Source organism: Phalacrocorax aristotelis, chromosome Z (assembly GCF_949628215.1).
Source record: "Phalacrocorax aristotelis chromosome Z, bGulAri2.1, whole genome shotgun sequence".
Classification (NCBI taxonomy): Eukaryota; Metazoa; Chordata; class Aves; order Suliformes; family Phalacrocoracidae; genus Phalacrocorax; species Phalacrocorax aristotelis.
Genome location: NC_134311.1, coordinates 28,976,767 through 29,004,544, shown reverse-complemented (window position 1 = coordinate 29,004,544; position 27,778 = coordinate 28,976,767). Strand labels below are relative to the sequence as shown.

The following is a 27,778-nucleotide window of genomic DNA, read 5'->3' as shown; positions in this document are numbered from 1 at the left end:
ATCAAAAGCATGTGTGTTCCTGGTTTAACAGATGTTGGAATGTTTCTCTCACTGTGTGTTTGGATCAGCTGCTAGCTGTCCTGTTAACATTGAGCCTGTCAACAGAGTGTATTCAAGTACATAAATCAGAATTAATTTGATGTGGATTAACTAAAGTCCTGCATGGATGCTTACTCAGAATTAAACTATTCTTAATATGAAGTGGGCTTTAACTCAAAAGTAAATTAAGCTATACCAAATTAATTCTGGAAAAAAGTTCTAATGAAGTTTAACTAATGTACTATAAACTCACCTTTCCATTTGATTGAATCTTCCTGGAAGTCTGTGTGTACCCAAGCCTATACCATGCTATTATTAATAGCAACCAGAGAGATGAATGTGTTTCTTAAACCCCTTATACTTTCTCATACTCTGGCAAGGGGCATGCTGAATGGACCCAGTTCACAACAGTGTTGGAAGCCAGGTGGTTGCAAGACTCGAACACTGACTCAACAGCAATTTACCATTTGCTTTCTCCAAATAGGAATGGCTGCAGGGTCATTCTTAGTCACCTACCTTTAAGGAAATTGATGTTTCTCCCTTGCCTGTTAAGTGCATAGGATTTTCTCCTACAAGTGGTGATGTTGAGTGGATTTCAAAACAAAGATTTTCCTAATTTGGCAGCAGGCTTTTCACCATTATAAAAGTAAATATGGAAAGAGGCTTAAAAAAAGGTTAAATTGTATAGTTCAGTCTCATTCAGAGGGGTCTTGAAATCAGCTTTCAAAGCCTATGATTTTATCCTTGTTCTAGACTGTTCTTCCTCTTGGGATTTTGTGGCAGGAAGGAAGAAAGTTATTGTCCTACGGGTATTGCATTCTTTTGTGCCTTGGAACTCTGAGGTGAGAGACAGTCTAAATCTGAGCTTACTGAGGCCCATGAGACTTGGCTGGAGTGCATGGGGTACAAAGGCAGTGGTGAGGAGTGCCATGGGGGACTGTAGGGTTACATAGGGTCGTGGAGTGCAGCCTCTGCCTTTCCCTGTCTTCTTGCCTTTTCTGTTCTGACTGACAGCTTTTCCCTTTCAACTCTTTTTTCTTTTTTCCCCTCCCTAGTTAATGCCTAGCCACATCATCTCTGCTGTGTACTGCTGCTGCTGCACAAAGGGAGCTCCTAGGCCTTGCTGAAGGAAGATGGCTTTCTGGACGCAGCTGGGATTGCTGCTATGGAAGAACTTCACCTACAGAAGAAGACAGACTGTAAGTATTAGACAAAGGGATTTTTGAGGTCTAAGTTGTAACCTTGCATAGCTTATTATGCAAGCAAAACAGGGAAACAACCTGATTCTTATTGTTTTAGCTTTAGTGGTCACTGACAGGGCAACTGGTCTGCCTTTGGAAACGCACAATTCAAATTGAAGAGAGTGGTGGGTGGACAGAAACCAGAGGGCTTGAAGGTACTTAGGACTTCTGTCCTGAATCCCAGTGTGACAGAGTGTCAGAGTACTGACACACTCTAGGTCAGACCAGGCAGAGAGGGTTCACGACTGCCGTGTGCAGCAAGGAAGATGTAAAATGAAAACCTGTGCTATGACCTGCCCTGCTCTGCAGCTGGGTCATTGCCAGGCAGCAGGGATGTGCGCTTGAGTCTAAAAGCTTTTGAATGCTGCAACAAAATTCTGCCATTACTTAATGGCAGAAGTGGTGGAGCCAACAGCAGGCATCTTCAGTCTCTTTGATCAGAGAGAGGAACACAAACCTGTTGTGTAACTTTACAACAGGAGGTTTAGTTTAAGTGACTGGCATGACACAAGTTCTTGCATTGGCATGGAGACAAATCCAGGTGACTGAAGTTTTTCTACCAAGGTATGTTCTGATCAGTTTAAGTGCTAGCCTCCCCACCTGTTAGTAGTGTGGGAATGTACCTGTTTAGGTAGACAATATGCAACAAGAGTTTCTCCTTGTGGTGAGAAAGGTGCAGGAGCATAAATCCAGTACAGTGTTGTTAATTCTTCTGCCTTTACATTTATGAGACCTCACAAAATGCTGTAACTCCTGCAGACAGCTAAAAGCCAGAGAAAATGTGCTATTTCTCCTCAGGGATTTAGGGGATAAGTTTTGGACAAGGGCACACCCTGTACAACAGGCCTGTGCAGAGGATCTGTCCTGTTAGGTCTGACCTTGAGGAGGTATGAGTAGGGAATGTGAAAGGAACATGAGTTACTGAGGTGGTGAGTGGAAAGTGGTCTCTCTGATAAGCTTTCTGAACCCTGCAAATGTCAGGGTGCTTGCCAAATGGTTGGGGCTGGGTTGTTTTAGAAACTTGGAGTCACAAGGGAGGAGAGGCTATCATATTCACCACTGGAGATGGGGTCAGTCTCCAAAGTTTTTTTGCTCAGGTGTCTGAGACTTATTTTCACTGGACTTGGGTCCAGTGAATTCAAAGTTGTAATTAGTCCATTCTTAAGTAAAACCAGACAAAGGGGGCACATGGCATCTTTGACTTTTCCAGTATACCTCTGGTTATGGAGCTGCCAATGATAGCAGGAATTTAGATGTGATTTGCATGTTTTTGTCCTTACTCCAGGAGCCTTGATCTCCCAGTGCAAGATTCCCCAGCTGAAGGGCTGTGGGCTGTGTCGGCTGCGAGGATTGAGGCTGGCTGCTCTCTGGACAAATAGACCAGCATCCTAACCTTGTGAAGAGCCTCATAATTTAGAATAACGTTGCAATGGAGCTGGGGAAGGTAGTCTCAAAGCTGGCTGCGGCTCCTAAAAAGACAGGCTGTTCTCAGCTATTGCCAATGTAACCTAGGCTCTTCAAACTGAAAACAGTGTCTTTTGCCCTTGCCACTAGAGATTTTATTCTTGAACTCTCCCAAACTTTAGCAACTAGGTTAAATGCAGGCCATTGATGGATCCTCTGGAGGAATGGTTAAACTGGTTAAACCAGGAGGAGGTTCAGAGGACTTGAGTTTTCTGGTGGAGATGATTGGCTTTTTTGTTAGGGTCTTCCAAAAATCATGCGTCAGGTTTGAATGCTACTTGAAGAGGTCTGAGTCTACCATGCATGTCCTGTCAAACTAGCTGTAGGCTGGCTTACTGGACAGCAGAGGTGCATTCAGATCCTATGGTGATGCCACAAAAACACAGTAGGCTAAGTGTGTATCACTGAAAAATACCTTCCTGCTTGTAGCTTTGTCATGATCTTGGATCTGCTCAGCTATTTTTTGGTACCTTGTGGCAGCTTCTGTGTTGGTTTCCCATCATGTAGCCCAAAGGGCATGAAACTGCTCATAGTCTCTGTTCCATACTGGTATTAGTCAATCCACAATGAAGGCCTGAGACATTGCTTGTTTTTGTGGGGTTCTTATATCTGCGGTGTTTTTCTCATTAATGGTGCCCATTTTGGCTTGACCTGAAGATGTCAGGAGGGGAAGGCCACTTAACAGAAAATGGCAGAAAAGTAGCAGAATATCTCACCATGCTATTACAGCTGCAGTCATTCATCTGTTTGCTTTACTGTTGGGAGAGCAGTTTCCTTGACCTGAATGTGCTGGTGACGGTGCTCTCCCATTTGTACTTACTGAAGATGTAGTCCATAAATAGTTTGATCCTTACCCTCTTTCCCACAAGAAGTGTTGGCTAGTCTTTGCTTCCTGCTGAATGCTCTCCTTGGCTGCTGTGAGTTTGGGTTGCATTGCGAAAGATGGGTTCAAAGCTCAGTCTGACGTGTGCAATTCAAGCATTACTTTGTACTGGCTAACTTCAAACAGCACCAGAGTGGGGTTGAAGGCTTTTACAGGGGGAGAAGAGGAAACAAAAATAATGTTCAGGGTCACTGTATAAAAACAGTTCTCTATTCCTGCTGTCTTGCAAATGGGGAGACACCTGAAAATCACATAGAGAGACTGGTCAGCTGCTGGCAGCTCCCTGCATTGAAACTAGAACATAAAGGTGGGTTGATGGTGAGGTGGAGTGATAGTTTGGTTAGTTCTTGCTCAGCAGATCTGCTGGTGACACAGTGTAGATCTCAATGTGTAATGATATGCTGCACTATCAGCCAACTGATATAAATTAGGCGTGCTTCAGGGACTAGCCTCAGTAAAGTTAGGAGTAGTTTGTTCTTGGTGAAGTGCTGTCTCTGAATTCCCCTGCTGTGTGCAAATGATGCATTCCTCCTTCAACTCCAGAAGGAGCAGGGGTGGCAGAGGGGTTGGAGGTTTGGAGATTCATTTCACTATTCACCAGGCTGGTCTAGTAGTTGCAGCATGAAAGTGGGTGAGGAGACTTGATTTTTCATTATCTGCTTAGCGTGAACCTGGGTGATACATGTCCCCTTCAGTGTATCTGTGTCTTCCTCTGCCAAGGCCACAGTGGATGGAACGTGCCGTCACAGGAAGGTCAGGAAGCAGTAGGGGAAGGAACCTACTGACCTTTAGGAGAAAAAGGAAGAGAATTCAGTTTTGATTGAAAAGTGCAAGAGGCTTCCAGGGAGTCCAAACTCTCTGCTGAAATGCTACTGATCCATTGAGCTTGACTCTGTGCAAGCCTCTGGTGCAGCTGTTGCCCGCTCTTTCTAAGTAGCATTTCAGTGGCTGCCTTCATGCAGCAGTCTTCAGCTCTAAAGGTCCAGCTCAGTCAGTCCAAGCTGCGTCCCTCCTTTCTCTGTCCTCCCCAAGCCTGTCAATCTGCGAAGTTAGAGGTGTTGTGTATGCAGACGTATACAGCGCTGTTCACGCAGCCTGCGTGTGGTTACCTTCATGATTGTGTAATTAACTGTAATCAGGCATGCAAAAGAGGAGCTGTGTGTGCAGGTGGTCAGGATCCCCCTTCAACAACAGGGCCATTGGGCACTACTGTTAGCCCCAGCATGGTATGGCAGGGGCTAATATTTCTCTGAGCAAGCCGGGGCTCGATCTCAAGGGCAGCATTCTCTCACTGGTTCTGTAGCAGTCACAGGGCTGCAGTAGGCTATTTGGCTACCTTGGTCACCCCAAGAAGCCTTCACAAGCCCAGCTGACAGTGCTGTTCCCCAAACAATGTAGTGGCAGCTGCTCAGGGTACATGCTCCTTGCCTACAGCTGGGGGGGCAGAGGGCCATGATGTGTGCTTGAGCATGGCCGTTGATGCTCATGGAGGGAATGGCATGTCCTTATTGCACAGCCACCCTTCTGTAAAGAAGAGGGAAAGTCCTGCTGCACCATCCTGGCAGCAGCTGTGAGGGGTTCCTGAAAAAGGAAGGAGTAGACAAGTTGTCAGTGTCCTAGCTCTGAGCATCTCTGACCTCTGGGGGCCAGGTCAATGTTTAATGCAGAAGGAAGCAGTCTGTAACTGTTAATGCTGTGTGTCTGCTACCACTACACTTTTCTTTTTATTCTAAAAACAGAGACCAAACACACTGAAACATCTTCCTGGCATCTCTGTTAGTATGGTCTCAGTGGAGTTTCTTATCCAGTAGTCCTTCAGTATGTGCATGAAAATAATGGATGGGAAGCAATATCCCAAACCCATCCTGCAGAGCCTGGTGCTCAATTCTTATGTCTTTTGGATAGGGTTGCCATTTGGCTGAATGTCAGCCGTTAAGGGTATCTGTGAAGAGCCACCCTAAATGGTTTACTCTGCTGGATCAAGTGGCATTTGCTTTAATGCACTGTTTTACAGTGTGAGATTATTTAGAGATACAGCAGTCACCTAGAAGACAAACCTCAAAATTTGCATGGAGTGCCTTGTGCTGAGTGTCAGGAGCCTAATTTTAGCTGTTAATGGTGTAACATGGGAAAATGCGTGTGTGTGGATTCTCTCTCCCACTGGGGTGCAGGTCTTACCCTATGTGGCTTGTAATAAGAATGATGTAGACATCTTACCAGAAAAGACAAGGTTTTCCAGGAAAGAAGGGGAGAAGATTTCTCTTTACTTGACAGAGAAAACAGTCTGGTTTCCCTCTCCCGAGGCAGGAAAAACGCAATGAGAGCAGCATAAAAAACTCTGGTTTTTCCTTGTCTCATGGCTTACCTAAAATGCACGTTTAGGCAGTCTTTCTGGAGTGGGACAGGAGGTGTGTGGCTGGTGAAGTTCAAGCCTGGGAGATCTCTGCTTGTTTCTCAGAAGCCCTAGGCTGAAGTGTTGCTTTGTCTACATGCTTCTACGGGATGTGGGACATCTCAGTGAATTTTTCTGTGCTTCAATTCCCTGTCTAAAAAATGCTCTGTGTTTAATAGCAGACCTTTCTTATGTTCTTGTCTAGTCTTTCTAGATAACTGACTATTTTATATTTTCACCTAACACTCACTGTCTATCTGTAGGTACACTGGACCAGTGGGTGCCTACCTTTGTGAACAAATGTAGATTAGAACAAAACAATAGCTAGGTATGAGCTTCATCTTAGTAGCTCTGCTTTCCTGATACCAACATAATTCTGCAGCACTGAAGTTGAAAGATGTGGCATAGCTATGCACCAGCACAACTTCCATGCCTGATGTGTTAGGGTAGAAGCTCAATGGTTTGCTGTGAGAGTGGGATGCAAGAACTTCCCACTACCTCTAAAATACTAGGCCAAAAATTCAGCTCATTGCTGGGAAGATTCATTGAGCGGTTTCTTTCAGTCAGGGGACAAAAAGAGCTATGAAAAGAAGCCAAAAATAGCCCTTAAGCATATCCAGTTTAGTCGCATAACTGGCACATATCAATGAGAAAAGCCTGTAATTCTTTGCAGATTATCCTCTGAAGCTGGAGGAACAGATTTGTTGGTATGCATAGGCAAAGCAAAGTAAAGCAGTGGTTGCAAAACTGTCCTCAGCTACGAGTGGATTGTCCTGGAACCTTTGTTCTGTCCTGTATTTTGAAAATGATGTCTTAATACTTTGTCTTTATTGTTTCTAGTTCCAGCTGCTGATCGAAGTTGCCTGGCCTCTGTTTATCTTCTTCATCCTGATCTCTGTAAGACTTTCATATCCGCCCTACGAGCAGCATGAATGTAAGTACAGAAGAGAGCAGCTGCACCCAGAATGGTGGTTGTTTCATGGTTAGAAGGTAATAATGCAGCTGGCAAGATGAGAAGGGCAGGAGCAGTGACTGCATACTTCAATCAGAAACTTTCAGGGAACTTTTAGTGGCTCCTTTCCTTCCACCTTGGGGACTGCAGTGTGTTCTGACATGTTAATGTTGCTCCAGGACTGTACATTGCTGCTGGTTTTTCTTGCTGTGTCTTTTTTTTTTTGCATTTATAATGTATTAGCTGAGAACTTGCTGTGGAACTGTAACAAGTCTGCAAAACCCACAGAGAACCCAAGTCTTTTTTCTCATTGTCGATCTGTATGTGACTTAGCATAAAAAGAAGGCAGTGTTCAGATCTGTAAGAAAGCAATCTCATTTTCAAGCAGTAATGTGGGTTAATGTATCACATTAAAGAGCACAAGAGCAATTCCATTCATTCTAACCATTAGACTGTCAGCTCTGTATTCAGCGTTCATGTATTTGTGGGCAAAAACTATTCTGTTTTTCTCTTTACATCCTAAATGAGCACATTTCTGCTTTTCTTTCAAAGAAAGCTTATTCTTGCTCTGCAAAAAAACCCAAACTTTAGGCCTCTGTGTTGGTTGCCATTTGATTTAGGAAGCATGACTTGTTTATTAGCAACATGCTTCGTCTTTCTGTGATTAGTGACAGCCTCATACTGCAATTAGCTGACTGCGGAAAAGCTCTTTGTTTATCTTTCCTTTGCCTAATTACTGCAAAGTAAGGTTTAAAGGTCAACACAACATGATTCTGGAGGGCTCCCTGAAGTTTCAGTCTTAAATGGATAAAGAACTAGCTCTTACAGCACTTACTCTCTAGTTCTTTAGAGTGGCTGGGTCATTTTATGCTGCTTGCTAGGCTTTCAAGCTAGCAAGGATGCTCTCAAAGCTGAAGTGTTAATGTTTGCAGTTTCCTGTTACTTTGGACACTGCTAGTCCCATGTACTGCCTAACTCACTTTCTACAGTGCTTGGCAGCCTAACTGGGAGCTTTTCTAAATTAAATCTTGTACTTTGCATGACACTTGAATTTCCTATTCTGACTGAATGCTACAGTGGCATTAGGAGGGGTACCTGTAATATGGGCATGAAGTTGAAGAGAAGCAATAAGCAGTCTGCTCAGCTGGTATAAATAACTGGCAGCGTAATGGTAATTTGTCTTAGCTCTGGCAGTGCAGTATATAAACTGAAACCTAGCAGGAGCTGGCTTTTCATAGAGCTGTTTAGATTGGGCTTGTTAGTCATTAGCCTCCTTGTAAATCCTTTGCTCTGGCACCCTGGTGTCCCAAGTAGAGTTTTGAGTCTTTCACCTGCAGCCCTTTGCCCTTCCCTTTTATGTTGACTGATGTTGTTTTGTCTGCCTTCTCCCTATGTTGTCATCAGGAATTGTAGAGTGCAGGGCATCTGGTAATCTTCTAATTCACTTTTTGTGGTTAACTCCTCTCCATTTCTCTAAAAGCTTCTAAGAACAGATAACTAAATTAAAGTCTGGATTGGTTTCATTGAACATTCACTCATATGCTGACAGATGCGGATGTGTTGTATAGTGGAACTGTTTTTGCTGAACTGTGAGCAGAGATAGAAAGAAGCTTTGAGTTCACGGTGAACTCTGTGGCAACTCTGTGGATGCCTTAAAGGAAACAAGATTGTTATCTGTAGTGGCAGTGCTGTATGCTGTTACAAAATCACTTGCAGGTAATGCCTGATGATAGCAGTAACAGAGCTGCATGCAAGAGTGTTGTAGCCTCCAGATACCCTCAGTATTTTAATGGTATAGTCTTTTTCAACAAACAGATAAGATTTTCAGTTCTGTTTTCCTGTTTGAGGAGAAGAACCAGGGATTGGGCTATATCTGTGGTAAGACTTTCCAGTCAGGATTTTTTTATTTCGAGCAGCTTGGCCTACTGTGAGGAACCTTTTTCTGAAAACACAGGGAAAATTTTGCTAGCTCTTTAAGTGATGGTTACATGGCTTTCACCAAACCAGCCAGAGAGGGCATCTTAGATTGCTATTGAGCAAGATTGCTGACTTGTCTTGTAGAGCGTGACTTTTTCTTTTCTGTTCCTGAGACCCTTAAAGGTATTCAAAATGCATTTCATATTTAAAAAAAAAATCTGACAAAAAGTGACTTTACTGCAAAACTAGATGTTTGCAGCAATGTAATTGAAAATGGAGTGCTGTTACACTGTTTTCTGTGTAACTCATCTGACTTAAAACTGGCAGATTCCTGCTTTACTCTTCAAGAAACTGCTGTTACATGCATCACTCTGTAAAAAGCTACCATTCTTGTGTGCCCATCCTCTTCTCATATTGCTTTTAAGAGTTTGAGTTCTTAGCCATGTAAAATAAAAAGCATGGAAGAGAGAATGTGATTCTCTGGGAAATTTAAAAAAAAAAAGAATCTGAAAGTCTTGGGATTTTTCTTCTTCCCCCCACCCCACAAGCCCCTCAGCCAAGAAGAACAAAAAGCAAAATGAAACAAAAGCCAAAGTGTTCAGGTAAACAGCTTTTCTATTTTGAACAGAGAACGGGGAACAAACAGTCCCCTGGGTACTAGAAACAATGAACCTTTGGTTCCTTCACCTTTCTCCTGGACAGAGTCCTTGGCTTTCTCCAGGGAAGGCTGATAAGCCCTCCATCTTCCTTCAGCCACCTGCATTAACCAGCCTTGCTGTTTTTCAGCAGCTTTGACCTTTCTTCCTCCTGGGGCTTTGGCATCTTCATTGTGCTGTGGATTTTGGGAGCCAGGCCCCTGTGTGATTGCAGGCGTGCTGTGAGGACAGGGTGGGCACCAGAAGGGAGAATGTGTGTCTCATGGTCAAAGCCTTGACTAAGCTGCTTTGAGTAGCTGTGAGAGATACTGAGAAAAGGGCATAACCTTCCTCTGTGCTCCCTTCCCTAATGTGTGGGTGAGGAGGTGAGTTTGTTTGCAGAAAGCAGCTTGATGGCTTGTCTAAGGTGTGGGATTATAGACGGGAAGCCTTTCCTCACTTCTCATCAGAGGGTAAGGGACTCAGAAGTGCCTGACTGGCATACTGGTGGAGGTCTGCCACAAGTAGTTTGTAACTGCTGTAACTCTTCACCAGAATGGAGAACATAAACAGGACATAAACTCTGGACTATGGCTTAAGTAGGTCGTTAGTAGCAAGAGTTACACTTCAGCAAAAAGGTACAAACTATGGTAGGCAGGTGCCTAAATGTTTTAGGAATTCTAAAGTTTTAAGACTGTCTGAAAATCAAGCCAATATGAGGGAGCAATGACATACTTATCTCAGGGAAACCAGTGTAGGCACCCACCCCACAACTGCTAACCCTTTGCTTGGTGTTTACAGTCTGTGTAACTGAGGTAAATGGATTTTGAAAACAAAAAGGACTGAATAGAAATATGGGTCTTCAGAACCCAGACCCTGGCCGGGGCTGTCCATGTGGCCTCAAGCAGAATCTGTGTCAGTTAAGCATGCAAATCCGGAGAAGCATGGCTGGTTAAAAGCACCATATGCTCACCACTGCCAGGCTTTGGAGTTGCCTGCTGTTGGGTATTCCTCAGCAAGAAGTACTGTAGCCCTGTCAGCATGGCCAAAAACAATACTGCAAAGATGAGGGTAGCAAAGAGCTGCTCCTACAGGCTTAACAAGGTTTGGGTTTTAAGTGGAGGGGGCCAGAGCTGTGTGAGGAACTTAAAATGAGCTCAGCCCTTCTTAGTGTTGGCTGTTCTGCTCTCTCATAAGGAATTTGGGGCAGTAACCAGCGCAGGATTAGCATTGCCCTTTATATGCGGTGTTGTGTAGTACTGGCTTGTATCCTATGTTTCTGGCTCCTAACTCCTCTGTTTCTGTTCTAGGTCACTTCCCAAACAAAGCTATGCCTTCAGCAGGAACCTTGCCATGGATACAGGGGATCATCTGCAATGCCAACAACCCTTGTTTCCGCTACCCAACTCCTGGGGAATCCCCTGGTATTGTTGGAAACTTCAATGCTTCCATGTGAGCCTGCCTACTTTTTCCGTGTCTCTTGTTGGGGGAACATGTGGAAAAGGGATATTTGGAAGTTGTCAGTTAGTTGTGTAACCCTACACTGTTGAGGGTTTTGCTATTCCTGTTGGCTTTGAAGTACCAAGCCCTCCAGCTACAAAGTTCACAGCAGAGAGCTGGTAGGTGTGCAGTATTGCTGAGTCCAAGCAGCTGAAGCTCTTGGAGAATGAAAAGCTCTGCCTGGGTGAGGACTGAGTCCATTCTTTTATTGGTTGCTCAGAATTCGGCCTGTAAAAAGGCAAGGAGTAAGCTCTCTTTTCAGAGACCCCCTTTCCCTAGTTAATGAACCTCTGAGATGGGCAATGTAGAGTGAGAGGCAGTTGAAGAGCAGGTCTGGAGGATACTCCCTGACACTTGTCATTTATTACTGGCTAATGTGTTGCAGAAGGCACAATTTATGGCCAGCTTCCCTATACCTGCTCTGCTTGCTGCATTCATACTGTTAGGTCAGTTAGGCTTAATGCAGAGTAAAATGTGTCTGCAACCCGGAAAGGCATTTGAATGGAGCAAGGACATACTTCAATTATTGCGCTTCTGAGAGGAAGCACTTTACAGGCAGCAGGAGGCCCTCTCCATCCCAGTCTTAAATAAAAGCTTTCAAATGCATGGAGGTTCCCAGTGTAACTTTGTTTGACCTTGCATTAGCAGCCATCTTTTATTTGGCTCCTTGGATTGTCCCAGGGTGGTCACTGAAGAAAGGGTTTATTGTACTGGAGAGGGCAGTGGCATAACTGAAACGGACTGAAGTTTGGAATTGGGATGTAAAACTCTGTCTGTGGATGCTGGCTCACAGAGATGATGACTACTGGTTGTTTTTGTGTTTTCCCCTCACCAGTGTTTCCCGCCTGTTCTCAGATGCCAAGAGGTTACTTTTGTACAGCCAACAGGACACGAGCATAAAGGATGTCCAGAAAGTCCTGGGAAAACTGCAGAATTTGAGAAACTCCTCTGGCTTAGGTAACGGCATGGTAGAAAGAGCCACCTATATCTGGCCTTTCTGGTCTGGTTAATGCTGCTTGTCTGTATATTTCTGAAATGTACCATAATGGAAGCATGTGTGATTATAATTTGCAGGTCATCAAACACTTTCCAGTCCTGCAGAATTACCTTAAGCTGTCCTGTGCCAGAGCTTTGTGCTCTTTAGCTTCTTCGGTGGAAGAGAAAAGGGATGGTCTGTAATGCCAAAAATAGCAGCTGTTTTGAATGTGAAATTACAATCCTCAGCCCACTGAAGTCAGTTAAAATGTTGACTTTCTCAAAGGGGTCCAAGTAGTCTGTCTTTTTGGAAAACACAAGTTATTTTGCTATTTCGTCAGTGAAGCAGTGAATGCAATATAGCTACAACTTAGCACTCTACCCCCTGAGCTGCAGAGGGAAGTGTGCTGGAATAACACAGATGAGGAGAAGCTGATGTTGGCCTCCAGTTTACAAACTCAAAGCTGATTATTATCTGACAATGAAGTCTCCATTTCTCTTGGGTTTTGTTTTTTATTTTGTTTCCATATGACTGGTTTGTGTAGGTTGCTTCATTCTCTGCTATCGCCTGGCAGGATTTTGAATGGCAGGATCCAAAGGAAGGTGTTTTGTCTTGAGGGCTTGCACAGCCCCATTTGCAGTGGAAAATGAGAATCCTTCCATTTTTAGCTTGCGCAAGAAGGTCTGGTGTGCCTTCCTGTCCCGTGCAGATGAATAAGTGACTAGTGTGAGATCACATGGGAAGCTTGCAGCAGACCTGGGACATGAAACAGCTCTGCCCAGTCTTGGGAAATGTGGCAAGTCTTTCGTTATTGCCAGGTGTCTCTGACATGGCAACTTTGTAGAGTTTTTTGGGGTACTCTTCTCTGAAAGATTATTTCTCTTGGCTGCTATGTTAGTGCTGCATGTGTCTATTGGAAATGATGGAAAGTACTGGTTTAGAGAGAAATGGAGCAGAGAACACAGCCGTGGAGTGTCCTCACCTACAGCCTCTATCCAGGCATGTGGACCTCTTCGAATGTAGGTGGTATTTTAGTGTTCTGTGAAGGTTGTCCCTGGTTTTACAGTTGTGGTTCTTCTTAGCTCTCTTCATCTGAGCGTGGCTCACGCAGGCTACAGGAAGAAAAATATCTGACCTGGTGTGACGTGAAGTTTCATGCCTGATGTGTCCTGAACAGAGGTGGTGTTTTTACATCCTTTTCTGTGTTGCTCAGTACATTGCAGGTCACTTTGAAATACTCTATTGTTAGTGACGGATGTGTGGTGGCTGTGTGTACAGGCATGAACTGTGCAAGGGATTTGTCTTAGATATCTAACTCTCCTCTCTTCCCTTCAGGGCTGTGCAGAATCCTGATGTGATCAGATCTGTAGGTGATACTGTGGTCTACTGACTCTTTTGAGCGTTAGTTGATACTTTTACTTATGTATAAGGGACACTCTTCCTTGCTGGGCTCAATATCTGTACTGCCAGCTTCCCCTCTTCTTACTCTGAGAACTGGTAAGTGGCATTGTCATGCTTTTACCTAAAGCTGCAGCATTTTTAAGGGGGTGAGGATGCAGAATGAACCTTTCATGCAGAGGTGGGTGCACAGTGAACACAGCCGAAATGAGCTGTCTGTTTCCCAAGGAGAGGTTTAATAGGGTTTTTCATGGACCTCTTCAAACCCTTGGTTTTACTTGGTGATCTTGTGTAAGTTCTCTGTCATAATGACAGTTGTTACTGGATTTTGCACTTCATGCCTGCAGTAGTATCTGCAAGCTAACTCCTCCAAAGAGACTACATAGTAGTGTTCTGTATTGAAACATGCAGTGAATCACACACGGGTGTTTACAATAAAGCTATGAAAGCCATAAACTAAAGCTGTCATTACTGGGAAGGTTGGAGGGGGAGTAGTGATTCCAAGAAGCATTTCATGTGGGGAGTATTGTACAAGTCAAGTCAGAAGGCTCATGTTTCTCTATACTATAAAGATTAGCAGACTGACTGCAAAAATAAGCCTCAGACCAGTCATGAAAGATCATATTTCTATAATAAAATACTTCAAATGTGTAATAAAAAAATCAAGCCTTTGTCACTAGAGTGACAGACTGCCCATTGTTGGTAAGGCTTATAGGGAACAAAGACTGTTTGTCCTTCTCATTATATGCTCATTTACAAAGCCTCCAACTTGGGGGTCCCTGCTGCCCACTCTTTGGCTGCCTGATTCATTTTCTGACAGCATGCATAAAACAGCATCCTCTAATCTTACAAACACTTGTGTATTCATGCTTAGCAGTGCTTAGATCCCTGTGCAAGGAAGGAAGCTACAGGTCAGCTCTTCGGCTGCTGTTGCCAGTGAGGTGTGAGAAATGCTTAAATCCTTTCCTCTCTAGGACATTTCTTTCAGGGACTCTGGGAACCTAAGAAAACAGTAGGAGCGGATAGAAGCACACTTCCAAACCTGAAAGCACTGCCTTTATACATGTATTTTCCCAAATAGCAGGAACGCTAGTTACCTGATGAGCTAATAACTGAAAACATTTGTAATACCTCCTCTGTCCAGCACTCGCCTGGACCTGAAGCTATGTGAATCAGTGCTGCAGACAGAAACAGCTTAGCAGCTCATGTTTCCCAAGTGGGAGGGACTGTGTGCTCCCTGCTGTGTGATGTGGGTTCTGCTGGAGTCTGCAGCTCCATCATCCCCTCTCACACTGGTGTGATGTCTTGCTTCCACATATGCTTCCCACTGCTGCCTGATGGCTTCTAACAGGCCTCAGGAGGTGATCTTCCATTACTAGCATACAAATTGGAGCTGTGGTATAGATTTTTGTTTGCATGCTAGTCATGTAGAGCGTGCATGTCTGCATTGGCTTCAGATGTTTGAGTCTGTTCAGAGAGCATTTGCTGAAATCCTTTCACTTCAAGCTTCTTTAAAGCAGGCCTCACTAATGTTCAAGGTGTGAATGTTAGTGTTGTCTGATCGAAATTAGGCATGTGCTGAACCCTGGGAAAGGGAAACTTGCTTAAGATGGCAGGGTGCTTGCAAGCCAGTGTCTTGGTTAAAGACAAAGAGGGATTTTTATTCAGGCGGTGCTGAACACTCATGCCAACAGACTTTGTAGCTCAGTCACTTCTTCATGAGATAGGAGGTAATCCCTCATAACAGGGCTGTTTGTCCAGGAGTTTGAGGGGTGGCTATTCCCTGCTCCTCTGAGCTCCAGAACTTTCTGGTGGAGAGATGGGAAGGTGTTACCAGTAGGGAACAGAACACCCTTGCTTCAGGTAACACCTTTTCTGGCTAGGATGAAGTACTAACTGGTGACATGGGGGAGTTCAGCACAGGCAGCTATCATGCTGTATGGGCACTCTGATCCATGGCAACTTTCAGCAAGCCCTGAGCAGTGAAATCTATGTGCAGAAACACATATACCTAAATGTAATTAATTTTGCAGGCGGGTGCCAGGTATACTGTCCTTCTGAGCAGTTGTTACATCTCTGTCCAGCAATGCCACCAAGGTCTTCAACACTCATGATAAGGCAGAGTGTACATCAGAACAGAGTCAAAGACCTTGGTGACAGCATTTCCAAGAGCATGACATGGCTGCTGGGATTGTCACCTGCAGTAGGTTTGGCTTGCTGCTTGCAGACAGTGGCTTTGCTACTGGCCTCAATGCCATCTTAGTAGCAGATGAAGTGTTTGGAAGAAATAAGTTTTCCTCCTGTTTGAAAGGTGGAGATACAGCTTACTCTTTGCTCTGAGGCACACTTTCTCTATTTCTTCCTTCTCTCTATAGGGTTCCCAAATACTTTGTTCTGCAGTACCATGGGGTAATAAATGAACAGCTAAAATTAAAGCCACCCTCCTTGGTTGTTGCTAACAGTTGCACATAAGCCAGTCTAGCTGGTATTTACTTCATTGCTCTTAGTTTTCAGTGATCCCAAAGGGCATGTTTCTATTTTTCTTGAAACCAACCCAACTAAACAATAATGGAGCAATGAAATAGGCAGAGGGAAACAAACATCGCCTAAGAAATTGCATCAGATCTCAGGTTATTATTCTGTATGTGCCCTGCCTTTCCCAGTTGTTTGCTGGACTAGTATTGCTTGTGGTGTAGGAGAAACATGAGCTCGGTGGCATCGTCTGATGTTGCACCCTGCTGCACAGACAGATGTTGGGACTGAAGGAGATAGCAGCCTGTCTGGTCAGTGCTAATAGTGCTACTTGTATTTTAACAGGTAAAGGATGATGGAGGGCTTGGGCTGAAGAGCAGCCTTGGGAGAGGCTTTCTGGTGGTGTGTGTTCTGCTGTAGATTGATTTCAGGGTGCTCAGGGAAACAGGATGTTCTACATTATCTGCTAGATGACGTTAAGGACTTAGTTAACTTCCTCCTCAGTGTCTTCTCCCTAACAAAAATGACACACGCCCTCAAGCTGAACATTCAAATTGATTCTTATAGCTGCCTACCTCTCCCTAATTAAGCTGGTTTCCTCTCTGACTTGCCTTTGGAAGGGTCTTAGCAAAAAACAGCCAGGCTGGAAGGGAGAATAACAAACCATATGTCCAGTTGGCCTTCACCCCAGAAACATCTGCAGATGTGGCAGGGTGGCATTCCTGCCATCGCAGGGTTGCACATAAATACACAACTGGGTTCTCTGATGCTGTGCTCCATAGGGATACTCAGGTTCTTGCCTTTCCTTTAGGCCAGCCACAAACACTGCCGTGTGGTGCCAGCTGATGGTTTGACTGCATGCAGGGAAGCCAACAGTGCCCGTATCTACAATTAGCAACACAGCTATTCCAACAGATACCAAATCAGTGAACCTTAGAGGCACTGTCTTTATCTTGGTGTTAACTTGTCTAGGTAAAGATACAATGATAAAGAAAACAAGAGTTGTTTACTGTGCTTATCACAGTATAAGTAATATTGGTGTGTGCAGCAGAAGCAAGACTATTAAAAAGTCCGTGTGCTTTCTTTAGTCTCCTAACACTCTTCAGCTTGGTCTGTCAACACTTTTATTTTGAATCAGAAAATAAAATGAAGAGTGTTAAGTAAACAATTACACCTTCACACTCTTATCTCCCTCCTTTTATATGCAACCGTAGCAGTATAAGTTGCTAGTACCAGCTTTATGTTGCTGAAAACTTACGCTCAGTGCTAACTTAAATTTGCATTTATTTTTTTGTGTTTTCCACTCTGAAACAATTTCTGGATTTGTTCTTGGTGAGTTCTAATCTCAGAATCTCAATATATTGCCTGATTTGTGGAAAGTTGCATTAGGTTTAGACAGCTATAGTCTGAGGTTGGTTGAGGCAGTGGGACAGACTTCACATGGAGCTTGGTGTTAGTAGTCCCCTAGGAAATTTATACCATTGTCATCTGGCGAAAGTTCAGCTTTTTTTGGGGACTTCCGTGGGGCTAGGCACTCATGAGGGTGGCTGTTAGGAAGTTGCCACAGTTGGAAAAAGCCCTGCACACTTCTGTGTCCAACTTGGTACTGAGGCCAGAGTGCCTAATTTGGATCTGACCTCCCATATCTCTCAAGTTAATATTCGGCTTTGGAGCCTTCTCTAGTAATAATACATTTCATCTTCAGTGTGCACTACAAACACTTATTACCTAATTTTTACGGCATTCCTGTGAGCTAAATAAACAAACAGCTGCCAAGGAACTGGAGCCCTCATTCTGAAACACAGTATGATGTGGCAGTTTTCAGTGTAGTCAGGATGCAGTAAAACGTGATGGTTTTGAAATATTGTTGATATTGAATCAAAGCTCATTTTTACCCAGGCAAAGGGGATAGAGCACTGCTTAACCAAATTTTCTGGAAATCCATGAGAGTTCAACTTTTGTAGGCAGCCTTTTTCATGGGAAACAGATGCTGTTCTATTTAATTTTTTTTTTTGTCATAAAATAAGCCAGGATCCTGGCTAAAATAACATATCCTACCTCCTGTTGCTAAATGTCTTTGCAGCTTCAACAAACTGCAACATTCTTCACTTCCAACCCTAGTTTTTTTGAGTCTTGCTGTGTTTTATCAAGTAGTGGTTGTGTCTTATTTGAGATGCATTTTTAGTTCAGGTTACATGTTTTATGCTTGTATCATACTTTACATATGTGTTATTTCCAAAATTCTGGAAAAATCCTTTGAAATTAAGTGTAAAAGCTGCAGGAAAAAAAAACCACACAAATGCTTTTATGTATTAACTGAGTGTTAATAACTGAGTTTGTTAAGACTACATGCTGCTTATGCCTGTGTGCCATGAGATCCTCAACTGATGAAAAATGGGTGTAGCTCATATATTAGCTGAAGATCTTGCCCTAGGTTTTTTTTCTTTGTACTGACCTGGTGTTGTGGTTTAACCCATCAGGCAAACTTGCTGTTTGCTCACTGATACCAGCTTCTTGCTGGCAGGGCATGAGAAGCTGAAAAGTCCTTAAGTAGCGCTTACACCCGTTAACACACTGGTGTTGTAGTTGTTGCTATCCTATTATGATACTAAACCCAAAACACAGCAGTGTACCAGCTACTAGGAAGAATATTAGTTCTATCCCAGCTGAAATGAGGATACCTGGCAGCACTAAGCTGTATGTGGAAGACATTCGGCTGACCTCTGACACATATCCTCTGTAAACACCCAAAGTTTCCTTCCCCCTTCTAATTTAGTTTTTGTTTCAAGGATGGTCCAATGAAAGACCCTTTCCTGTGGGTTTGGGTTTCCGTCCCCGTCTCCCTCCCCCCGCCCCCAACCTTTCTGTTCTTCTCAGTGTGCCTTTTTAGAGGCAAATGCTATCCATTTTAGTCTATAGATGCATTTTTTTGGTTGATGCTTGCAGAAGGTTTGCATGACTACACACGGCCAGAACCTGATGACCATAAACTATTACATCTCGAGAGCTCCTTTCCTTGTAGTTCTCCATCTGTTTTAGGAAGTGCAGCTAAAACATAAATGGGCAATACCTGAGGCTGACTAAGCATACATATATGCCAGAAGGGTATTTGCTGATGGGGCAAAGACAGTTTACCACAAAGATAGCGGTATCTCACATCTGAGTGCTTGTTCTGACTTGTGCCAGCCAGGTGCTTATGAAAGCAGCTGTTGTCTACCCAACAAAACGCTACTTCAGAACATAGTGCTTTACCACTGGAGACAAGATGTGCACATGAAAGTGCGTTGTCCCAACAACTTCCCTCATAGCAAAGGCACAGATGTGTGATGACATGGTCAGCAGCCATTGGATATCCCTGTTCACCTATGTTATTACCCTGCTCTGTTCACATACTTGCCCACTGTCCAGGAGGTGGGGAAAAGTGTGCTCTAAAGCCAGAGAATGGAAATCAAGACAATGGAGCAGCCCTCTAAGACCACAAGTCTTTATCTTCCTGGTCCCTTTCCTTCCTTTTTCACGTTACCTCTTGCTGCTACCTGAAAAAAGTACAAAGAACTTTACAAATGCATCTGTATAAATAATGCACAAGACCTCTCTGGCAGTACACACTCAAATTTCTTCAGGTTAGCTGCACTGCTTTGGGATGGATCCTGGTACGGAGGACTAGGTTCCTAAAGCAACAAAAGGCACTGCTCTTTTCTGTGTCTACTGGTAATGTTCCTGTTCTCCAGGTAAAACACTGTGGACACTGGTATTGGTGCAAGTACTCCAAGGTGTATTTTCAGCCAGCAAGTTATGTCAGTACTGTAGGGAAGGAATGATTAGTATATTGGCAGCCCAGAAGAACACCAACCAGAAGGATGAGCTCCTCAGACTACCAAGGCAGGGTCCGTTGAGAGCATCCCAATGTGAACAGCAGTATAGTATAGCATTTAGGATACAAGAAACATGATCTCTAGCCAAGATTTTATGGGAATTTGGGCAATCTGCATCTACTAAGCATCTGCTTTTCAGTCTTTCCCAAAGACTGAGAAAATTATTTAACTACTTTGAAGTGCTGTTGCTCAACACTCTGAATTATAGTAGTGAAAGGGCTGCATGGTTGCAAAGGTTGCCCTAAACTAGGCAGAGAACACAATCTCTTGGTTTAGTGCTGAAGCTTGATATCCCACCACCCCCGCCCCCCCTTCAATTCCTTTGGATTTGAGTCTCAAAAGCAAAACCAAACTACTATCTGTAAGGATAACTTTCCAATGACCAAGTAAATTGAAACATAGGGAGCAATCATGGGAGGTTGAAATAATTTGGGTGTAGGTGTGTTTTCAGTATAAGTAGACTGCTTTTTGCTTAAACTAATTGGACTGTAATGATTGGCTTATCCTTGTTTAGCATTTTTTGCTACCTCTTGGTTTGGTGTGACTGACTGTTCTGGAGGTGCCTTTTGCTGTTGTGGTCTTGATAAGGGACGTTAGGACTTGGCATTAAATCCAGAAGTGACAGGTTTTTCCTGAACGTAGGGGAAGCAAGTGCCACTATGATCTTCTGACTGCAGACTTGGTACTGTGTTAAATTTTAAAAGAAGTCTGATATGAGTCGGTTCCTGGAATCTGTGATGAGTGAGAAGAAGAGCCATGGCAGAGTGAGGTTCCACACCAAAGGGAGGGGTGGCTTTTTCTCTTCAGACGCCTTTCTGTGCAAGGCTAAATAAATATAAACACAGGACAGTCAGAGCAGTTTGATCCCGGGTAGCTCTGCCTGCTGTTTTGCTTAAGGTTCATCAATACCCATGCTATTTTCATCAGGGAAGCCTTTCAAACTGGGTAGCTGGTACTGTGATAAGTTACCAATAACATGATATTGCTGGTGTGGTTCTGCCTGATTGTTGTGGGGCTTCAGAATGACTCTGATACAAGTGTCTTTTGTTTGCATTTGAACCAGCAGTCTCCTAGATGCTTGCTCATGTAGCCAGCTCATCAAAACTCTTCTGTTGTTGGTAATGATCATTTGATTAAAATGTCTAGTCCAGCTTTTTCCTGTAACTTGATTTTCCACTGAATTTAAGGTCACTTGCTCAAGTACAAGGAATTCTGGACAGGGTCCTCTTTGGTCACAGCTCATACTTTCAACTTCTGCTTAGCTCCATGCTTTTTAGTAGCATTATGTCATTCCTTGTACGCTCACACCAGTGTTTGCCATTAGAATAGTGGTATGTGGCTGGATGTGACCATGGCATTTGGTTTCCAGTCTGACTTTCATTTTTAATGTATTTTACTGTGTCTGAGTTGATGTTTTGAAACATCTAAAATCTACATATTATCTAGGGCATAATGTTCCTAGTGGCGTCAAATCCAGTCTTAACAGCAGACCCTTACTTTCTGCCTCTTTAGAAGCGCTTCTCTTTGAGCTGGATTTGACCTCTAGAGACTGTGTCCTTAGCCTGTTCCAGCCCTAAATGTGTGTTCTGTATACCACTCCTGACAATAATTTTATTGTAGTAATGGTGTATTGTATCTGGTCAGCTCTGAGACTGGTCGTCTCTGTGGCTGACAAGCCAATTCAAAGGCTGAGAAATTTGCAGTTTGTCCTTATTCTGCGAAATAAGGCAGGACAATTTGCAACCAGTTATACCTCTCAGTAGGGGCTAACCAAGGACTGGTCTCTTGTGCAAGCACCAGTACACATTGTCAGCTGTGCTTTCTGCCAGAGTGATTGTGCTAGCCACTATTATTAAAGCTCTTCTGAGTAAAAATGGTGACTTGTAGAAGAACGGAGATGGTCCCAGTGTCTGCAGTCCCAAGATGAGAGGGAAGGCCTGAGCCTGTTGCACAATGTTTGCTTTCTCCCAGAGTTCCTTGCTGCTGGAGGTGGATGGCAGGCTGCCTCCTCTCTGCTCGTATCACCATTAATGTGGCAAACGTGAAGACAATGAGCTCTTGTTAAGTGAGTGCTCACTTGGGTGTTATCTGATGTCTGCAGAGGCAGCACTGTTACACATCTTAATGACACACAGCAGAAAGTTGTAGCCTACCCTGAAAACAGGTCAAGCCATGGCTGCAGAAGGGGTAGCACTTCGGCTGCGAGCAAATTAGGCTTGTGTTTTCACACTAACTGATCCTGCACAACAGGCCTGCTGAGCTGCTTGATTTCTTGTCACCAAATCAGGGTATGGCTGTCCGACTTGTTCAGAGGACAGTTTTAGCTCCTGCCAGTATCAGTAGGGATACAGGCAGCTCTGAGAGCTATTCCAACTGCACAGGGGGAAGAGTGCCTTATAGGAAAAGGAAAATTAAAACATAGTAATTTCTTTTAAAAAAAACCAAAACCCCCAAAACTTAAAATGTTATTTTATCATGCTTTCTGGACATGTTGTCCAAAGGTAGGAATGTAAGGAGGGCAGATGAAAATGTGCTGCCTTGTGAAACATAGCACTGGCCCATCTGAAAGGTTTGCTTTCTGCATTGTGGACTGGGGTCAATGGTTTAGTAGGGTACAATGCTGTAACAGGCTTCAGCATTAGGAGGTCAGTGTTTCCTCTGCATGGTTGTCAATTCGCAAATCATTCAGTCTCTGGTTCCACTGTTGAACTTGTTTGAAATCCCAGGGTTTTTTTTTTTGAGAAGTAGCTTCAGACACCTTTTGTCTGTTAATCAGTGATGGATAACGAGTGTGAAAACCTGTTGAGGTGTTCAAGTCCACCTGTCATGTGTTCCTGAGGAGTACTTCCCAGATGCTTCATTGAAAAATCAATACAAAATTCCAGTGTATGAGGTAATTCTGTGGCAGCACTTGGTTTGCCTGCCCTGGTCCTCTCACAGTGTGAGAGTTTGCTGAATGCTAAGACTGGTTTCCAGCCAGAGTCCTTGTAGTGGTCACATGTGCTAGCAGTAAATGCTTTCAGCTGCTGGAGCTCTTGGTCTCACCTTCAGCCCCTTGATATGCTTGTGTCTTGCAAAGCCTCCTGTCACTGGAAGTATGACCAGTGAACGAGCCGTGCCCTGGGTGAAGCAGGCCTGTGTGACTGGGGAGCCGTGTGACTGGGGAGCCTTGTGACCTTGTTCTCTGGTTGTGCTCGGGTGCTGTGGAGCAGTGTTGCACAGGCTTGACAGCCAGCTGTGCAGTCAGGCTGGCCTGGGTGTCTTGAGTATTGCCCTCTCATGAGAGCACTACAGAGGTGCTGCACACCCACTTCCCTTGCTGCAGAAGTGTGGTTTACCTCAGTAGGGAACTGGGAGCTGTGAATCTGAACTCTTTGTGCAGGGAGAAGAAGATGCCTTATTTGCTCACTTGTGGCTCTTCCTTGCTTGGCTCCTTCTGTTAACTGGTGGAGACAGGTGCCTCTGACTATGTTGTGCTGGGAACCCACTTTTCTTTTGTGTCATCTTTGGACACTTGGGGAAACCTGCAGACCCTAAAGAAAGAAGCTAAAGCTTCTCATACCCTGTCCTGTCTCGCTATTTCATCTTGCTGTGGTGCCTTAATGCTGCTGATAGGAAAATGATTGGGTTGCCCTATGAGCAGTCTCTGTGATGAGAAATAAAGAGTCGTAATTTAACACCAGCTTCTCTGTTAACTTGATGCTTGGCTGTGAGGATTACAGGCATAGCCAAAGGCTAGTAAATTCTCCAACCACAAGGGATGTACAGAAAATAATATAAATGTGTCTGCCTTACATGCTGCATCAGTAGGGAGTGAAATCCCCTGAAGATAAATAGTCGTGTTTGTAGATGAGACACACTGCCCTGCTTTCCTCTTAGCTTCTGAACTAATTTATGGCATGAATCCCCTTCTCCCCCTTCCTTCACCCAGTTCCTTGTAGGGACTTAGGGCATATGAAGCTGGGAAGCAAACAGTAGATCTGACTGTCACAATATTTTCACTAAGCATATTAGTTTTAAACTGGTTTATGGTAGATTATGGGCACGAACCCTTCGGGTAGAAACCCCACAAATTGAAGTCAGACCTGGTGAGCTTTGTACTCTGTGGTGGACTGACATATGTTGAAATACCATTTGCATGTCGTTTATTTTTAGAAGGCAGCATTCAGGATATGAAAACTATACCCACAATTTCCATGGGGCTTTGTTTTTCTACCCTATCGTTTAATTTTAAAAGACATTGCACCATTAAGTTTCTGGAGGAAGGTATGAGCCCCCTCTGCTACCAAGTGAAGCAAGAAAGAATAGGAGAGAAGTTTGAGGAGAATAGTCTTGCTCTGTAACATATCCCCACAGGCTTTTTTGTCCCACTTGCCTGTGGATATTCCCACTATTGCTGGAAAGGATCACCACTTACTGTGGGACCTGTCACTGTCATACTTGTAGTAAGATCAGCAGATTAAAACTGGTTCCCAGCTGTGGTTTCTCTTTCCTGCACTGAGCCAGTTTTGAGCTTGTGAAAGTAACTGTGTTTCTAGGAATGGAAGTAAGCGTTTCTAGAATGAGGACACTAAAAAACCTCTGGCTGTGTGGAGTGTATGGACCATGAACACCTTCTTCACCACACAGTCAGTACTTTAGTTGTGATCTGCATGGAACAGAGACCCCACATAGCACTGACTTGCTATTTTTCATAACGAACACTTTTTGTTTTGCTGTTTGGTTTAACTACTAATGTAGCAAGCATGGAGGTTCTGTTTTTCCTTGCTAGTCATGTGTCTTGAGCTTCTCAAGTAGATTTGTGGTTGTTTTGGTTGTCACAATGATTTGATTCTCAAGCAAGGAATGACCAGCCTCACTCTGTGCTCAGGTTGAAGGTGCTGAAAAAGGTTGAGCTGTCAGGAAAATGTAAATCTTAAAAAGACTTTAAAATTGTGTCAGTCCTGTAGGAGATACTCTGCAATCCAAAAATCATGAATTTCTGGCTTCCATGCCCGGAATTCAGGCTCCAAGGTTGGTTTGAACTATGTGGAAATGGACAGCTGTGCCTTTTATGAAGTCAATATCCATGAAATGCTGCCCTGTGCGATTGTCTAATCCTGACCTGTGACTTCAGAGTGGAAGGGTGGTTTTGTGGTTAAGGCACAAGACCTCCAGCACTGGGAGCTCTTGATTTTGTTGGAGGCTTTCTGCTGTGACTGTAGAGAGGACCTTTCTCTGTGCCATGTGTGGGAAATAGACTTCTTTTGCTTGTTTCATGTGGATAGGGACTGTCTCCTCCTTTGTTGCAATACAGTGCCCAAGCTGGAGCTAGGCAGAACAAAATCATTTCAGCCCCACTGGGACTGCTGGCATTGGGGGTTATCTGCATGGTTTAAAAGCAAAGCCTCTGTTTACATTCTCTGCTGTTTTGCTGTTGTTCCTGTGGGGTCAGGACCAAAACCGTAAAAGTAGTTTACCATGAGGACAAGCTACCTCAGTATTTCTTCTGCAGATGTGCATCCTACCACTGAATCAGCAAGATGGTTCACATCAGATCTGACTATCTTTGGTTGCTCAGTCTGACCTCAAGTTCATGTCTACGTTTGTGCCTGGGGCTTGTTTTGGTTGCTGGGTCCTGAGGTTTTGGCCAAGAAGCTGTCCCCTCTGGTGGCGGTGAGGGGAGCCTGTAGGATTGCAGCTCCCCTGGTTTTCTGTTGATGATGAAGGGGAGAGGGAAAGAGGCTGAAAGTCCATATCAGCAAAAGTATGTGGAAAGACTTCTCTACAGTGTGCTGTCTGGATGCTGCAGCTGCATTGCCCTGAGCCAGCCGGCTTGCCATAGCTGACCATAGCAATGCTGTTGGTCAGTCTCAAGCATGAGAGACGCTCCGTGAGTTAAATCACATTTGAGCTGACGCATCTTGCCTCACGTTTTTTGAGTAACTTGATACTGTGTCTGAGCTTTTATGGCAGGAAAATATTGCAGTAGTAGGCCTCTGGTTATAAAATGTGTTCTTCCACTCCACATGTTTCCATTATTAGGTAGGCTTGGTATTAGCCATCAAAAGACTCTGCTGTTTCTTTTGTTTTCTATTTTTGGAGGAGTTCTTTTAACTAATGCTGTTGTATTTCCTTAGGCCCTACTAGGCAAGTAGTCTTGGAGAATGGCTGTTTTCAAGAGGAAACCTCTATTAACTCTTGTCTTTTTGAAGTATCCAGGGCAGGAATTCAGATCTGATGCCAGTGTTTGGTGCTTCTCTGTGGTTTCACGTGCAAGTCATTATGCATGCCTCCATGATTGAGGGGAATTGCACAAGACACTGAGCCACAAGTGCTGGAAGTAGGACCGGATGGGGTGGAGGAGAAAATGCGTGGTAAGAAGGGCTGGCTGTTAGCTTAGGGCACTGCAGCAGGACTGTGGCGTTGGGATTCAGTCCCTTGGTCTCGCAGCGCTTCCATGTGTGGTCTTGGGCAGACAAGGGTTATGATCAGTGAGCACGGGTTCATGACCAGCCGGCTGGAAGCCAAGCATTGTCCCGCAAGCAGTTTTGGTAACTTTACGTTCTGTTCCCTGCATGTTTTCCTCCAAATGATGATGAAAACTCCTTCAGATGTTTGTAGGAGTTGCCCTGGAGCGCAGCTTCGATTTTTAGTAAATTCTAGCGCTGAGCAAGTCTGAAAATCCTCAGCATGTCAAAAAGGCAAGGGAGAAATGCCCTGTTCATGCTGGGTTGGCTAACTACAGCTGTGGAAGATGGCAGGCTCTTTGTTACTCTCCATCATGATTACAGACAGGCCAGCAGGAATCCCAGTATAGTTTAGGTTGCGCTTTTTTTTTGTAATTACCTATAGAACGTGTGCCTGACCGAGAAAATCCTGTCCATCTGGCAAAAACACCCCAAACCAAACCCATAAATAAAAAAGCCTAGGCAAACCCAAAAGCAAAACAACAATAAGGAAACAGAAAAGTAGGAGAATTATTGCTTGGTTGCTTTTTTTAAAATGTGTGTGGCCCTTTAAGAAGAGCTTGAAAAATATTTTGAGTGGGGACAGATTAAATCAAAAAGCTTGCAAACATCATATCTCTGCATGCCAGGGTGCCTTCATCTAGCTACCGCTTCATCCATCTCAGTTTCCAAACTGTTGATGATGTCACTGAAAAATAAACAAGCTGCAGAAGTGTTTAGGGAGTTCAGCACTTTTAGGACGTAACCAAGGAATCAGGGTGGGGGGAGTTTTTCCTCCAGTTGTGGTGAAGCAGGGTGCTTTAGCCTCTGCTGGAAAGAAAAGGACTTTTTTATGTTGTTGTAGGAGCCGGCTTCTTTCCCAGCCTTTCCCCAGGATGGGAGAGGGGGATGGTAGTTGATTTTGGTGATGGGGGCAGTGGAGCATTTGCATGGTGTGGTCAAAAATGGTATATTGCTGAGTGGTCCTGCTGGGGTGGGGGAGAGGAGAGCAAGGCAGAAACTTTTGTCCCAAAGTAACCTCTGCATCGCCTCAGCAGAGGGGGGTGATTTACTTTTTCGAGTGGAACAAAAAGGCAGTGGGGAATTTGTAACTGGATATGTAGACGAGAGAGCAATGACCGTCAGTAACCCCTGTGTGCTTCGCAGAGCGCATGGCTTCCTCCCCTCCCCAGCTGCTCTGCCAAGCTGGGTCCTGGCAAGCAGAAGTGGCACCCAGACCGCCAACCTCCCTGTTACTGCCGGTGGCACCCTGAGTGCTCAGCATGCTTTTCCCTCACAGTTGAGCTTTCTTGAGGGTATTACCTGCTGAGCTAAGCAAAAAAACAGGAAAGGGGAAAAAATGTTCTGTTACAGCTGTTCTGTATTGAAGGAGGAAAGTACAAACTCTTGGGGCTCCCTTGCATTACTTTCCCTTCAGAGCTTGTTGTTTTCCACTGTTTGCTGTGGGCTGCAGCATCCCATCCTCTCTTCCTAGAGTAGAAAAAGCACCTAGCTGGTTGACTTGGTTAACCTGGAAATCTTCACCATGGTAAATCCCGTGAGTCTTGCTCTCTCAGCTCTTCCTGGCATAGCTGTTCTCCTCATT

The 27,778-nt window shown here is 44.2% G+C and overlaps 1 protein-coding gene across 6 annotated transcripts in view; it reads left to right on the top strand.

Annotated features, from left to right (window-relative positions):
• ABCA1 (ATP binding cassette subfamily A member 1) overlaps nucleotides 1-27,778 on the top strand; it is a 94,433-nt gene that overhangs the window by 15,129 nt on the left and 51,526 nt on the right. For all 6 annotated transcript variants that reach the window (XM_075078644.1, XM_075078643.1, XM_075078639.1 and 3 more), the window contains 4 exons: nucleotides 1,095-1,238; nucleotides 6,860-6,953; nucleotides 10,834-10,975; nucleotides 11,859-11,980. In XM_075078644.1, coding sequence (XP_074934745.1) covers nucleotides 1,173-1,238; nucleotides 6,860-6,953; nucleotides 10,834-10,975; nucleotides 11,859-11,980 — 424 coding nt within the window. In that variant the 5' untranslated portion in view covers nucleotides 1,095-1,172. The remainder of the gene's footprint in view (nucleotides 1-1,094; nucleotides 1,239-6,859; nucleotides 6,954-10,833; nucleotides 10,976-11,858; nucleotides 11,981-27,778) is intronic.